Below are 13,343 nucleotides of genomic sequence, written 5' to 3' on the forward strand. Positions count from 1 at the left end.
CTCACCATGGCCCCTGCTGTCCCCCCACAGCACGGGTCCTGAGAGAGGTGGCATCAGCTGCCCACGCTGCACACATGCAGCCCCTCTAGGGGAGCTGTTCTGTGGACCAGGCCGCCAGTGTCTGCTGTTGGCCAGCATTTTAAGACCTTTAAAAGCGTGGGCTCAAATGGGGGAGGGAAACTGTGGGAGGCTAGATCGATGTGTGGTCGTCATCCCCACCCCCTGATTTTAATTTCAAAACACTTCTAATATACAGACAAGTTGCTAGACTAATAGAACAATTACCCACATGCCCTTCACCTGAGTTCCCCAGCTGTTCATTCTTGGCCATGTTTGCATTCTCTCTCTGCATGGGCGGGGCTGAGGGGGGGGAGGGGTGCTAGGCATTGCAGATGCAGCAGTGATGAAAGCGAATGGGAAATCTGGCCGTCCAGGGGGAAGCAGGTCACAACATCGCTCAGGAAAGTTCAGGAGTGCCTGAGAAGAGGGGCTGCTGGAGGATCAGGTGGTAGGGAAGTGGGGTTTGCGTTTTTAGAAAGATTTATTATTTTAGACGGGGTTTACATCTAGAGAGATAAATTTGCCCTTATATTTTAGAAAGATCGGGATTGTAAACTGGTGCAGCCTCCATGGATAAACAGTAAGGAGGTTCCTCAAACACTTAAAGATAGAACTGCCATATGATCCAGCAGTCCCACTTCTGGATCTAGGTCCAAAAGAATTGACATCAGGGTCTCCAAGAGAGATTTGCACACCCATGTTCACAGCAGCACTATTCATGATCACCTAGAGGTAGAAGCAACCCAAGTGTCCCATCGTCAGATGAATGGATAAGGAAACTGCGGTCTATCCATACAATGGAATATCACTGAGCCTTAAAAAAGGAAATTGCCTTACATACTACAGCATAGACAAACCTTAAAGACATTGTGCTAAGTGAAATCAGCCAGCCACAGAAGGGCGAATACTGGATGATTCCACGTACGGGAGGTCACTAGAGTATCCAAATTCATATGGACAGGAAGTACAGAGGTGGTTGCCAGGGGCTAGGGGGTGGGAGGATGGGGAGTTATGTAATCTGGACAGAGTCAGTTTGGGAAGATGATAAAAGTTCTAGAGCTCTGTTTCACAACAACGTGAATATATTTAACACTACTGAACTCTACACTGAAAAAAATGGTTAATGTAAATTTTTTTTTTTTTTTAACAACAAAAAAGAACAAAAGGTCATGGAAGCTTCACCGAGAAGGCAGTTTTTGAGCAGAGGCCTTAAGGCAGGAGTGTCAGGAGCCATGTGTGGGGCTGGGGAAGAACATTCTGGTACATGGAGCTGCAAGTGCAGGCCCCCGGGTGGGGTTGTGGGGGCTGATGAGAGAACAGCAGTGGGACCAGCATAGGGCAAGGGGTTCGTCAGAGCCAAGGATAGAGGGAAGGGAAAGGACCAGGTCATATAGGGCTCACTCCAGACTCTCCCTTTTCTCTGAGAGGATTGAGAAAGTGGTGGGTGGTTTTGAGGTCTGGTTGACATGATCTGACTTAAAGTTTTCCACTGATTTCTCCCTCCCTCCCTGCCTCCCTCCCTCCCTCCCTCCCTTCGAGAGTGAGCATGCAAGTGTTAGTGGGGTGGGGGTGGGGGGAATCCCAAGCAGATTCCGTGCTGAGTGCAGAGTTTGACACAGGGCTTGATCTCACAACCCTGAGATCATGACCTGAGCTGAAGTCAGGGGTTGGACTTTTAACCGACTGAGTCACCCAGGTGCCCCATGATTTTTCTTTTTCTCAAAAAATTTTTTGACATGAAATATGCAGAGTGAACAGTTCAGAGGCATTTAGCATATTCACGATGTGGGCAACCACCACTCTATCTAGTTCCAAAACATCTCCATTGCCTCCCAAATAAAGCCTTGTACCTATTGAGACTGTCACTCCCCAACCCTGCTCCCCCAGCTCCTGGCAACCAGCCATCTGCTTTCTGCCTAGGGGGTTGCCCGTTCTGGAAACTTCACTCTGTTTCACGGCTGAGTAGTATTCCCTTGATTGGCCTGCTGCCCTTTGTATCCATCCATCCATCCGTCTGTCCGTCCATGCATGGACATTTGGGCTGCTTTTACCTTTTGGGCTACGTGAATAATATGTTGTGAATGTTTGCGTGGAAGTATTTGTTTGAATACCTGTTTTCATTGTTCTGGAGTGAATGTCTAGGAATGGGATTGCTCGGTCTAACTTCAGCTTTACCAGGATCTCCCTGGTTGCTGAGTTGAGAGATTAAAGGGGGGAAAGAGGTGTGGAATCGGGGAGACCGGTCAGAAGCCTACTGTACCAATTGGGCATGAGATGATGGTCACCCAAATGGAAGGTTGGTGACAAGTGGTCAAAACATGCTTCTTCATAAACCCGGAACCAGTAGGATTTGATCTTGAACTGGATATGGTATCTATGAAAGAGCGTAGAATCCAGGGTGACGTGGAGGGTTTTGTTTTGTTTTGTTTTGTTTTGTTTTAGCATGAACAACTGGGAAGTAAGAGATTCTTATAGGAGGAGATGCGTGTGTGTTGGGAGGAGGAGTATCAAAACTTGTTTTGGACATAAGGGTGAAATCCCAGCTAGAACTCCAAGGGAGAAGAAGGTTAGGATGGCTCATGTGAAGCTAATTGCTCATATTCTAGAACAAACCATGGTAATAATGAACTACTCTCTAGGTTGATAAGGAAACCAACACTGAAGATGTCTTTCCAGAAGAAGTAGCGAGTCTTCCGAAGGAGAGGCCCAGCCGCAGGGCCCGCGGGTCACCTTTCATCCGGAGTAGCACGATTGTCCGTTCACAGACCTTCTCTCCTGGAGCACGAAGCCAGTATGTTTGCAGAGTAAGTTGAAATTCCTTTGCCACTTGTCTGGAGCATTTTCTTTTTTTTCCTCCCCCCTTTGTCATGTTTTATTTTTACTGTTCACGCTAGAAGACCTGTGTGTTCTCACAAGTAGTGATAATGAGCACCACACGTGTGGATATGCAGTCAGGTTTGTGACTCCGACTCCTCCGCTCCCACGCATATCTAACTCTGGATCTCTTCAAGATTCTAATACATCTCTCCCTAGATTTTCAGTGTGTATGTGCCCCAACTCCTGGTCGGCAAGCAGGGCGGGTTGTTTCCACATCAGCCTGAGGGCTAACAAATTGGAACAGGGAGTATCTATCCTCAGTTGAGTTGAGATTGGGAAGTCAGCCCACTGAGTGGTTGGAAGTCTTGCAGTGTAGCTGTAGCAGGGTCCCAGGGTGATGGCAGCCTTGAAGGCTCGGGGCACTGAGGCAGGGTTCTGACCCCCCCCCCCCACGTAAATTATCACCCCAAGGGTGAAGGCAGGAGACACCGGTGGTTCTCAGCCTTGGCCGCACTGCACAATGGAGTCAAGTCGGCATGGTGGGGGGTGGAGGGGTGAGGGCTTCACAAAATGCTGGTGCCCGGGTTCCACCCCTGAGATTCGTCATTGGTCATGGTGGAGCCTGGACATCAGAGCATATGGAAGCATCCAGATGATTCTGATGTTGAGAACCCTGAGAGAGAGAGGGAGACCCAATCCTCTGGGTCCTTGAGGATAGGACAGCATGTCAGAGGTTGGCTGGCTGTGGTGGTGTGACAGGGACAACACAGATTAGGAAGGAGAAGGGAATTTGGAGGATGAATGGTCATGGCACAGTGGCCTGATGGGGCTGTTTAGATGGAGGAGACCTTTGACCCTTCCCACCTCTGAACTGGGCTTATTGAAGTAAAGCACCTTCTGCTGAAGGGGATGACCAAAGAGCTGGCTCTGTTTGGGCAAAGCCGAAGTTCAGTCATTGGAGAGAAACGGCGTGAGAACTGTGCAGGAGACATCGGGAGAATGGTTCAGGGGTCCCTGAGCCCATGCTCAGGTTCAGTGACTTGCTAGTACCCACGGAATTCAGCAAAGCCACTATATTCACAGTTGTGGTTTATTACAGTGAAAAGACACAGACCAGGGTCAGCAGAGGGAGGAGGCACGCAGGGCAGCATTCAGGAGAGACCTGGCACAAGCTGCCGGTTCTTTCCCTGTGGAGTTGTGCAAATGGCTCTTGTCACTAGTCACTGCTGGGAGAGGCCGCGTGCACGGAGGGTTGCCAACCGGGCGTTCTGTGGGAGGTTGGTCGCAGTGGCAGAGCTGATTGCCTGCGTGGCTGACCTTAGTCTCCAGCCCCTCCAGAAGTCAAGCTGACGGCCTAAGGCCCCCACTAGGAATCACATTGTTAGCAGAGAATGTGCCGCCTGGCCCAAGGTCCCCAGGTAAACAGAGACACTTAGGCAGGACATTCCAGGGGTTTACAGGGCACTTCCTAGCAGCTGGGCAAGGACCAAACCTTCTTTGGAGCAGAGCTAACCCTTCACCCTACAGAGGGCAGGGGGGGTGGGGGCAGTGAACAGCAGGATGCTGGGGCCCGGTGGCCCAAGCTGCCCCTGTGCCACTTGCAACACCTGCTGCGCTTCTTCCCACAGAAGCAAGATGTCCAGTCATAGCTACCCTGGGTCACACGGGGTCAGGCTCGGCCACTCTGCCCCATCAGGCTACAGCCCCATGGGGGCTTATGCTTAACCAGACGCTTAGAGATACTAGATCGAAGGCGTCCCTCACGGCCCTTCCTTAGGCTCTGGCCAAACCACCGCAGAGTGGGCTCAGGTCTGCTCGGTGAGAAGGGTGTGGTGAAGGAGGAAATCCTTTCCTTCCCCAAAGAAAGGTTTCCAGCTCCTGTGCCGTGTTCTGTGCCCTGCCTAAGAGCACGCATTTACAGATGATGCTTTTAGAGGCTTCTTTGTTCTTATCTGTCTGTAACGATCGAGGTGGGGGGCATACACACTGCCGTGCCACCGCATTTCCTGGGCATTTGGGGTTAACTGGCATGGACAAGGAGGCCACGAAGGCAAGGAAGGACTTCGGCTTTCACACAGATCAACTTTGATCCTGAAGCAAGAACCCACCACGAAATGTCTCTGCTCCCATAAAGAAGGTGCTGCTACTTTTTTTTTTTAAGATTTTATTTATTTATTCATGAGAGAGAGAGAGAGAGAGAGAGAGAGAGAGAGAGGCAGAGACCAGGCAGAGGGAGAAGCAGGCTCCATGCAGGGAGCCTGGCGTATTTTTCATTTTAAAAGCAGTCCCTTTCCCTTGACTGGCAGAGGGGATGTAAGTGGTGGTGTCTCGTCCTACTACCAGGAACGAGTCTCTTTTTGGAAAGCCGTTTTTTCCCAGGTCTTGGCAAAGCCAGAAATAGAGCAAATGACAATGAGCGAGAGCAGGCGAGAGGCACTGAGGTCCGTGCTGGCTTTGTGAGCGCTGCACGCGACAAGTCCCAGTCGGTATTAGTAGGGCGGGAATTTGTTGACTCTGTCCCCCTGGAAACTTCACACGGTTTGGGTGAAGGAGGGTGGGGGGTTGGTTTGCTTATTTGATTTGTTCTTATTGGTCTTTAATTTTACTTGACACTTGCTTCAGTTTTGTCTTCACAGAGACCAGAAGGCTTGGTAAAAGTACCAGCCGTCATCAGTGGGTTCGGGTACCCGTGAAGGAAAATGAAATAATGCAGTTCAGATACATGGAGAGAATGAATATTGAATTTCTGAGAAAGTGTTTCTGAACATTATTATTATTATTCTGGCACAGCTTTATCGTAGTGACAGCGACAGTTCGACGCTGCCCCGGAAGTCCCCCTTTGTCCGAAACACCTTGGAAAGACGGACCCTTCGCTATAAGCAGGTACGTGCCATGTCAACTAATGTGGAGTGTACTCACCCCGGGAGTCATTTTTATAGAACTTAAAAGGCAATATTTTAGGTAACAATAATTAAAAGTAACTTTTTTTTAAAAAAAGGTAATGTATTTCCTTTTTAACTTAGGTATAAGTTTTAGGAGCCTATATGATATCAGAACATTACCAATATTTCTTAATTTCCTAGGATAACATCATGATCTAAAATAATTCATGATCTTCACGTTTTTAAATATGGTAATATAGAATCAACTAATCTGTACGAAAGATTCTTTTTTCTTTTTTGACAAGGGAGTATGTATAGTTGAGAAAATCTGCCTTTTTCGGCATCGAGCATTCTACATAGGCCTGTTCTGCTTTAATTTACTTTACCCACCATGTTTTTTCCTCCATATCACATCAGTTTACAGAGTTTGTTGCTTTCTGTTCTAAGCGGGTAGTTCCTTGTCTTTTTCAGGATAAGACTGTATTAAAGAAATAATAATAAAACCCAGATTTCCTTGCGGTGGCTGTACGTAGAGCAGCTGCCAACTGGGAACAAGAAGAAAAGACCCAATTCAGCTATAAAAGTGTTTCTCAGCAGCCACGCTGTTGACATTTCGCACTGGGGCCTGGTCCTGGGGACTGGCCTGGGTGCTGGAGGGCACAGAGCTGCATCCCTAGTTGCCATTAGGCGGCCTCCCACCCCCACCCCGACTTGTGACAACCTGAAATGTCTCCAGACACTGTCCAGTGGCCCCTGGAGGGCCAAGTCATCTCTGGTTGAGAACCACTGAGCTCTACCATGAATTGAGTAGTTTTAAATGAACTTGTGTTTATGAAATCCTCTCCTATATTTGCATTCACATTCCATATGTGTGCAGAATAGTGTTATGTGCGTGTAAGAAGCCTGCGGTTATTCAGCCCACCAAACGGCGCTGCTGGGTGTTACAGTAATTGCTGTTCCTACGGGCGTTTCCCATCCAATGGGAAGTACTGTTCTCAGCGCCACACACAAAAATTCTCCTCTTATCTTAGGACTTCTCTCGAACGTGGCAGGTTTGCTTGCTTGAGGCTTATACGGGGAGGAAAGGTTTTGACAGCTTGCGTGTGTGGGTGTATAATCTTTTAAACAAAAAGCATTCCTATGGTTTATGACATGCTTTTCCCCCTTTATATGGTGGATCATTTAAGATTTTCCAATATATTTTTTTCTGCTTTTTACAGTGGCTGTGTTTTATGCTGGCCTTGTAACTGACCTAATCCATTTTCTCTTGTTATATGTTTAGGTTTTCTGTGTCATAAACTTTAACTGGATCACTTTTGCATGTCATGAGTTATGCCTTTCAAAGGCAAGTCAAAGTGAAATTTCAGAACCAAAGAAGTGCACGTTTTGTGCCTTGACGTGTACTGTCAAGTAGGCCTTCAGAAAGGTGATGCCCATTTTTGACCCCACCAGCTCCATATGAGAGGGTCTGTTTCTCTACACTTTTGCAGATGCATAGGTCACCATTAAAGCAGACAACTTGGTGTTGAGCTGGAGATTCAAATTAATCTGGCCCCAATCAGTGTTCCCCTCGGCCATGCGCAGAGAACCGCCCCTCGGAGAGCTCTGATCCCCGGTCCCCTTTCTCGGTGGACAAGCGGGGCTGGGAGTCCGGGCCGCTGGCCGCGTGGTGCCCAGTAACAGCTTAGCACGTGCTCACAGCCGCCGTGTCCCGCAGCCCTGCAGGTCGTCCCTGGCCGAGCTCATGGCCCGCACCTCCCTGGACCTGGAGCTGGACCTCCAGGCCTCGAGGACACGGCAGAGGCAGCTGAACGAGGAGATCTGCGCCCTGCGGGAGCTGAGACAGCGGTTGGAAGACGCGCAGCTCCGAGGCCAGACTGACCTCCCGCACTGGGTGCTGCGGGACGAGCGGTTCCGGAGCCTGCTGAAGGAGGCAGAGAGGCAGGTGAGAGGCCGCAGCCCTGCGCCCTGGGGCCCGCCTGGCCCTGACGAGGACGCTGCACGTCGGCGCCGCACGGGCCGGGCTGCAGGAGTTGGCTGTCTCCCTCCGTGGGCCCCGCGGCTGGTGCTCCTGGGTGCATGGACACCTGCCTTCTGCAGCTGCCTCAGGTGGCATGGGGTGGGGAGGAGGGTGCTGCCGGCGGGCATCGCCACTCTCCGCTTCGTGGTGGAATATTCTGGGCCTGCCGTCCTCAAGGCATGATCCCAAGGACCCCAGTAGCTCCTGGGAGGATTCCCTGTGGTGGGGCCGTGTGAGGACGAGGCAGGCCTTTCTCCCCTCCAGGCCCCCAGAGCTGGGAGTGGCTTTCCTCATTCTTCCGTAAAACCAGAAGTAAAAGAGGCACCTGTGTGGCTCAGTGGTTGAGTGTCTGCCTTTGGCTCAGGTCATGACCCCGGGATCGAGTCCCACCCATGTCAGGCTCCCTGCAGGGGAGCCTGCTTCTCCCTCTGCCTATGTCTCTGCCTCTGTGTCTCTCATAAATGAATAAATCTTTAAAACAGAAACAAAAAAAAACTAGAAGTAAAAGGGCCCTGTTCTTCCAATGTTGCCGTTCCAGACAAGACAGACCAAACTTGACTTCCATCAGGAACAGGCAGCTGAGAAGATGCTGAAGAAGGCCTCCAGAGGGGTGTGCGAGCTGCGCGGACGGAGCCACAAAGAGCCCATCCAAGTGCAGACCTTCAGGTAGAGAAGGCCGCAGGCCCTGCCTCCTTGCTGGCTTTATACTGTCATACCTTCGTCATCATAAAAAATAGAGAGCATTAAAAAACAACCCACAGGCAGTTAAGGATAAAACCAGAATCCCCACTGCTGTTAGTATTTTGATGTTTTCTTTTCCTGATCCTTTTTGGTTAGGCGCTGGGTTTTTTTATGTTGCTTGTCATCATGATGTGGGTTCGAGTTTGCATTTAGCTTTTTTTTTTTTTTGATGAATATATCCTGTATTGCCACATAATCTGCTCTCTTTTGACTATAATGTTTCATCTAAGATATAATTTGCCTATTTTCTAAACCTCTTTCCAAATATTTGCTGTTGGGAACACACACAGTGGCTTACGTATATGTACACACGTGGCACCTTTGCCTTTTTACTTTTTATTGAGGCATAATACACATGCAGGGAGGCGTGCGTTCTGTCGGTATGAAGTAGTTCGGTGAGTCGTCACAACTCTGCGTGGCCAGACTCAAGCCCTCTGGGCACCCCGTCCCTAATTTCCCACACCAGAATAACGACCGTCTTGAATTTGAATAGTACACGTTAGTTTTCCCTGTTTTTCTTTTTCATATGAGGAGAGTTACAGTTACATCCGTATTCTTTTGTGTCTGGATTTTTGAAAAATAGGCAAAATTCACATAGCATGAAAGTTACCATTTTAAATGAGCAGTTCCGTAGAACTTAGCGCAGTTGTGGTGCCGTGCAGCCACCCCCTCCGTCCAGTTCCAGAACCTTTCCTTCACCCCAGAAGGCAGCCCTGTCCCGGTAAAGTGGCCCCTCCCCGCTTCCCCCTCCCCACGGCCCCCTGCACCCCCCAGGCTGCTTTCGCTCTCTCTGGTTTTGCCACTTCTGGACATTCCGTGTAAGTGGACTCATACACTCTGTGATCTTTTGTGCTTGGCTGCTCTTAAGATAATGAGTTCGAAGTGCATCTGTGTTGTAGCGTGCGTTAGAACCTCATTCCTTTTTATGGCTCAACAATTGCCTTAATTTTTTTATACCCTGGATTTTCCCACTCCCACCAGAAAGGAACCTAAAACATGGTAACTATCTTCCTTCAACCGTGATTTAGGACTCCTTCATTTGTATAGCTTTTCATTTATTCATTCATTTACTAAAAAGCAAATATTTGCAGAGCACCTACTATAGACCAGGCACTGTTCTAGGCACTGGAGATAAACCCTCGTCCTCGTGGGGCTTCATAACTTCCGTTAAAATTTAGAGAATCCATATACAAACCGATGTTGTTAGGAATTTAAGTTCAACTGTTTCTGTAAGAAGAGCTGTCACTGATAAGGGAGCCTCCCACCAGCTTTCATTGCATTTATGTCCACTTCTAACCTGTAATTCTTTCCAATCCCAGGGAGAAGATAGCCTTTTTTACAAGACCAAGGATCAACGTACCTCCTCTGCCTGCCGACGATGTCTGATATAGTACTTCGTACACTTGAAGTATTTATCTGCCTGTTTTATTTTCATGAAGTTCTTAGACTAGCTAAATTTGTCCTTAAAATATTTGTGCAAAGCTATTAATATACACACTTTGTAAAAAAACACACATATATCTATACATATATATTTTATAATAGTGACGGCAACAGGGCTTGGTTTTTCCTTGTTGTGAAATTGACATCTCTGAAGACAGGTTATTTTATAAAAGATCAACTATCTTGTTAAGAGTGTACAGTTTTTACGCTGTTTTATTTGACTTAAAGGCTGGAAGACAGAAACAAAGTGAGTTCAGGCAAATTCACTGTATTGTAATTTATTTATAGTACTTTTTTTCCTTGAAGGAAAATACTGACTTTAAGATGTATTTTAAGACTAAAATTTTGTGCTTCAGTATTTGTCATGCAGTAGAATGGAACTTTGGGGCCGGTTTTATTTCTGACACCCAAAATGCAAAAACACCGCTAAATTCGTCACTTGTATCAGTTACTTCTATGTGTATTTAGCACGTATATCGTACCCTCCGCACTCGTGTTAAGATACGGACTGCGGTGGCTCAGGGCTAGTTCACATGTCGTGCGTGTGGTGCCCGACTGCGCACTGACGGCCTCTCATCCTGTTGTCGCCTTGTGCGCACTCGTGTGCGGGCCACCGGCCCCTGGCATCCCGGCCTTTAGCCTGCCTGCCCGTGGTGGCTGTCCACACCCCCTGCCTTCGCCAGAGCAGCTCCACCTTTGAGTCTGCTCCATCTGATCATGACCAACAAGGCAGCGTGGACCTCTTGCGCTATGACTCCGTCTGTCATGAAGGGAAGGGACGAGAACCAGGAGCGCACGTCTTCAGAGTCCGTGGACCCATGGACAGACGTAGCGCTTATGATGTGGACGTGATGGCCTTTGAAGGCGATTTTTCGTGGAAGGAAGCAAGCATGCGTGGGTAACGACAGTTACCCAGTGAGGCACTTACAGGAGAGTATTTGATTTAAATCAAAATCTGTCCCCCACTCCCCCATATTGGAGTCTACCCAGTATTTCTTAAAAAATCTTAGAAGTAGTTCATGAGGGGAGAAAAAATTTTTTTATGCAATAAAACTATACCAATGTCCTTTGAAAATGTCAAATGATCTAAATATTTTGCCGAATGCATATTTATTGTATCTGAAATGCACTCTCCTTTCCGAGGCCTCAGACAAGTAAATGAGATGGGTCGTGTGAACCGTAGAAGAAGCCAGAGCTCTCTTCCAGATCTTTCTGCCCCTCCCTGGGAAGTGGCCCCCTTGAATCAGTGTCTCCCCCCAACACACACTTTCATCTGTAACCGTCCCCCTGTATAACCTGCCGACCTCTACATTTGTTAAAAATGAGTTTTGTAAAAGCATTTCATCGACACGAGACCTACCACAGCCGGTGGAGTGGGCAGGTGCTGCGGGCTGAGGACGTCAGGCTTTCACGGCGCAGCCCTGGCGCTCTACTGCTGCCTCTGGTCGCGCTTCTGTCGTCATTGTCATCTTCGGCGTCCCGCTGATTTCTCTGTGTACATAACCCACAATGGAGGCAGAGACGCACCCACTGTGAGCCCCTGCCAGAGCCGCCCCACGGCAGACGGCATTGCCAAGCAGGCGATGACAACGGCAGGCCCTCTGTGCCCCCAGCTGCCGAAACTTGGAACTCCAGCGAAGAAGCTATCTGCAGCCAGACCGAGTGTGCAAGGGGCAGAGCGTGCGCGTGTCAAGCGCAGCGCTCACCGGCTGCGGAGATGGCCTTGGGTGCACGAAGACCTCTCTCCTGGGCTCGGGGCCTTGAGGCCGCTCCCCGCCAGCCTCTCTCAGGCAGTGTGGGGAAGGCCCCCTGTGCCCATGCGGGGGCCCTGGCCCCGGTGCACGCAAGCTTCTGTTTGGAGCGCCCCCCCCCCCCGCAGCTTTTAGTGTTCTGTGTTTCCGTGGCTGGGGTTTTTCGTTGTTGTCAGTTGTTTTGTTTTGTTTTTATTTTTTTAACTCTGCCCCACCAGAAACAAATGCAGTCCCTCTTGCGGTGTCATCCAAGGAGCACTTGGATTCGCCACCTCTCTAGTTGACGTCTCCTGCCTCCCTGCAAGGATCTGCCTTTGCACCCGAGTGGGACCAGAGTGAGCAGGAGAGAAAAGCCAGCAAGTGGAGGAGGTGGACGGTGATGGGTTCTGTGCTGCTCCCCGGCCGGGCCGACGGGGCCCGCGGACAGGGACAAGCTCGCCGAGCCTCTCTCTCCTGACCTGGTTTTGCAGCTTCTTTCTGGTGAAGACAGCCCCCCCCCCCCGAGAACACCCCACATGTCAGAAAAGTGAAGTCCCGTTGTTTGCAGGGGCGTTTTCATCTTCTGGGTAAATTTGTCCGTAACCGCGCTTTGGGATAGGAAAGCTGCCGCGCTTTATCAGCAGCTCCGGTCCAGAGACCGTCCAAATTGAAGTCTGCCCACTCGGATTCTCTAGCAACAGTGCAGCCAGTGAAAGGGAATTTGGTCTTCACGTCTTCTGATCACTAAATTGTCACTGCTGAAATAAATCACCTTCTGTCAAGGGATTAAGTTATAATCAGTATTCATCTCTGTTTTTGTCACCGTTCCCAAATTGTGTCATTTGTATTGTTTGAAAATATTCCTTCTATGAAATTAAACTAACCTGCCTTAAGAACAGAATGGAAATGTGTGTTTTTTTTAAAAGAAAAATGTAATTACGTGGACTTACATATAGGAGTATACTAATTTGGGGGGGGCAGCCCCTAATTGGCTCAGAGTCGGTTAGGCATCCAACTCTTGGTTTCAGCTCAGGATTCTCTCTCTTCCTCTGTGTCACCCCACCCCACACCCTGACCCCCGTGCACACAATCTCTCTAAATAAAATCTTTTTTTTAAAAAATACTCATTTTTCAACATAAAAACATATAAATGTAGAATAGTAAAATGAACACATATGCAGTCCTCCTCTCTCTGAATTTTGGATCAGTCATGGCCAGCTTGTTTTGTCTACACCTTTACCTGTCTCACGTCCTGTGTTTCAAAGCAAATCCTGTACACCTCAGTTCAGCTGTAAATATTTTCAGTATGTGTTGCTTTTTAAAAGAGAAAAGCATGCACAGTATCCTTACCACATTTTAACACTTAATAACTTCTAATGTCATTAAATATGCAGGGTTCACTCTTCCAGGTGTCTCATATGTCATTTTTTTAACTGAACAGAATCCAAATATGCATTTATTGGGGATTTTTTTATGCTCAAGGTTTTGGGGGTTTTTTTGGTAACAGTTCTCTTGAGATAGAATTCACATACCATATAGTTCACCTGTTTAAAGTGTGTAATTCATTGGTTTTTAGGATATTCATAATTATGCAGGTGTCACTACAAGCAATGGTAACTTTTTCATCACCCCAAGAAAAAACCCTAGACC

General features: G+C 48.5%; 1 protein-coding gene across 3 annotated transcripts in view; it reads left to right on the plus strand.

Annotated features, from left to right (window-relative positions):
- WWC3 (WWC family member 3) overlaps positions 1-12,594 on the plus strand; it is a 118,976-nt gene extending 106,382 nt beyond the window's left edge. For all 3 annotated transcript variants that reach the window (XM_055338204.1, XM_055338205.1, XM_055338206.1), the window contains 5 exons: positions 2,700-2,864; positions 5,668-5,760; positions 7,477-7,704; positions 8,318-8,445; positions 9,840-12,594. In XM_055338204.1, the coding sequence (XP_055194179.1) occupies positions 2,700-2,864; positions 5,668-5,760; positions 7,477-7,704; positions 8,318-8,445; positions 9,840-9,906 (681 nt within the window). In that variant the 3' untranslated portion in view covers positions 9,907-12,594. The remainder of the gene's footprint in view (positions 1-2,699; positions 2,865-5,667; positions 5,761-7,476; positions 7,705-8,317; positions 8,446-9,839) is intronic.
- Positions 12,595-13,343: the final 749 nt, after the last annotated feature.

Source organism: Nyctereutes procyonoides, unplaced genomic scaffold (genome assembly GCF_905146905.1).
Source record: "Nyctereutes procyonoides isolate TBG_1078 unplaced genomic scaffold, NYPRO_anot_genome, whole genome shotgun sequence".
Classification (NCBI taxonomy): domain Eukaryota; kingdom Metazoa; phylum Chordata; class Mammalia; order Carnivora; family Canidae; genus Nyctereutes; species Nyctereutes procyonoides.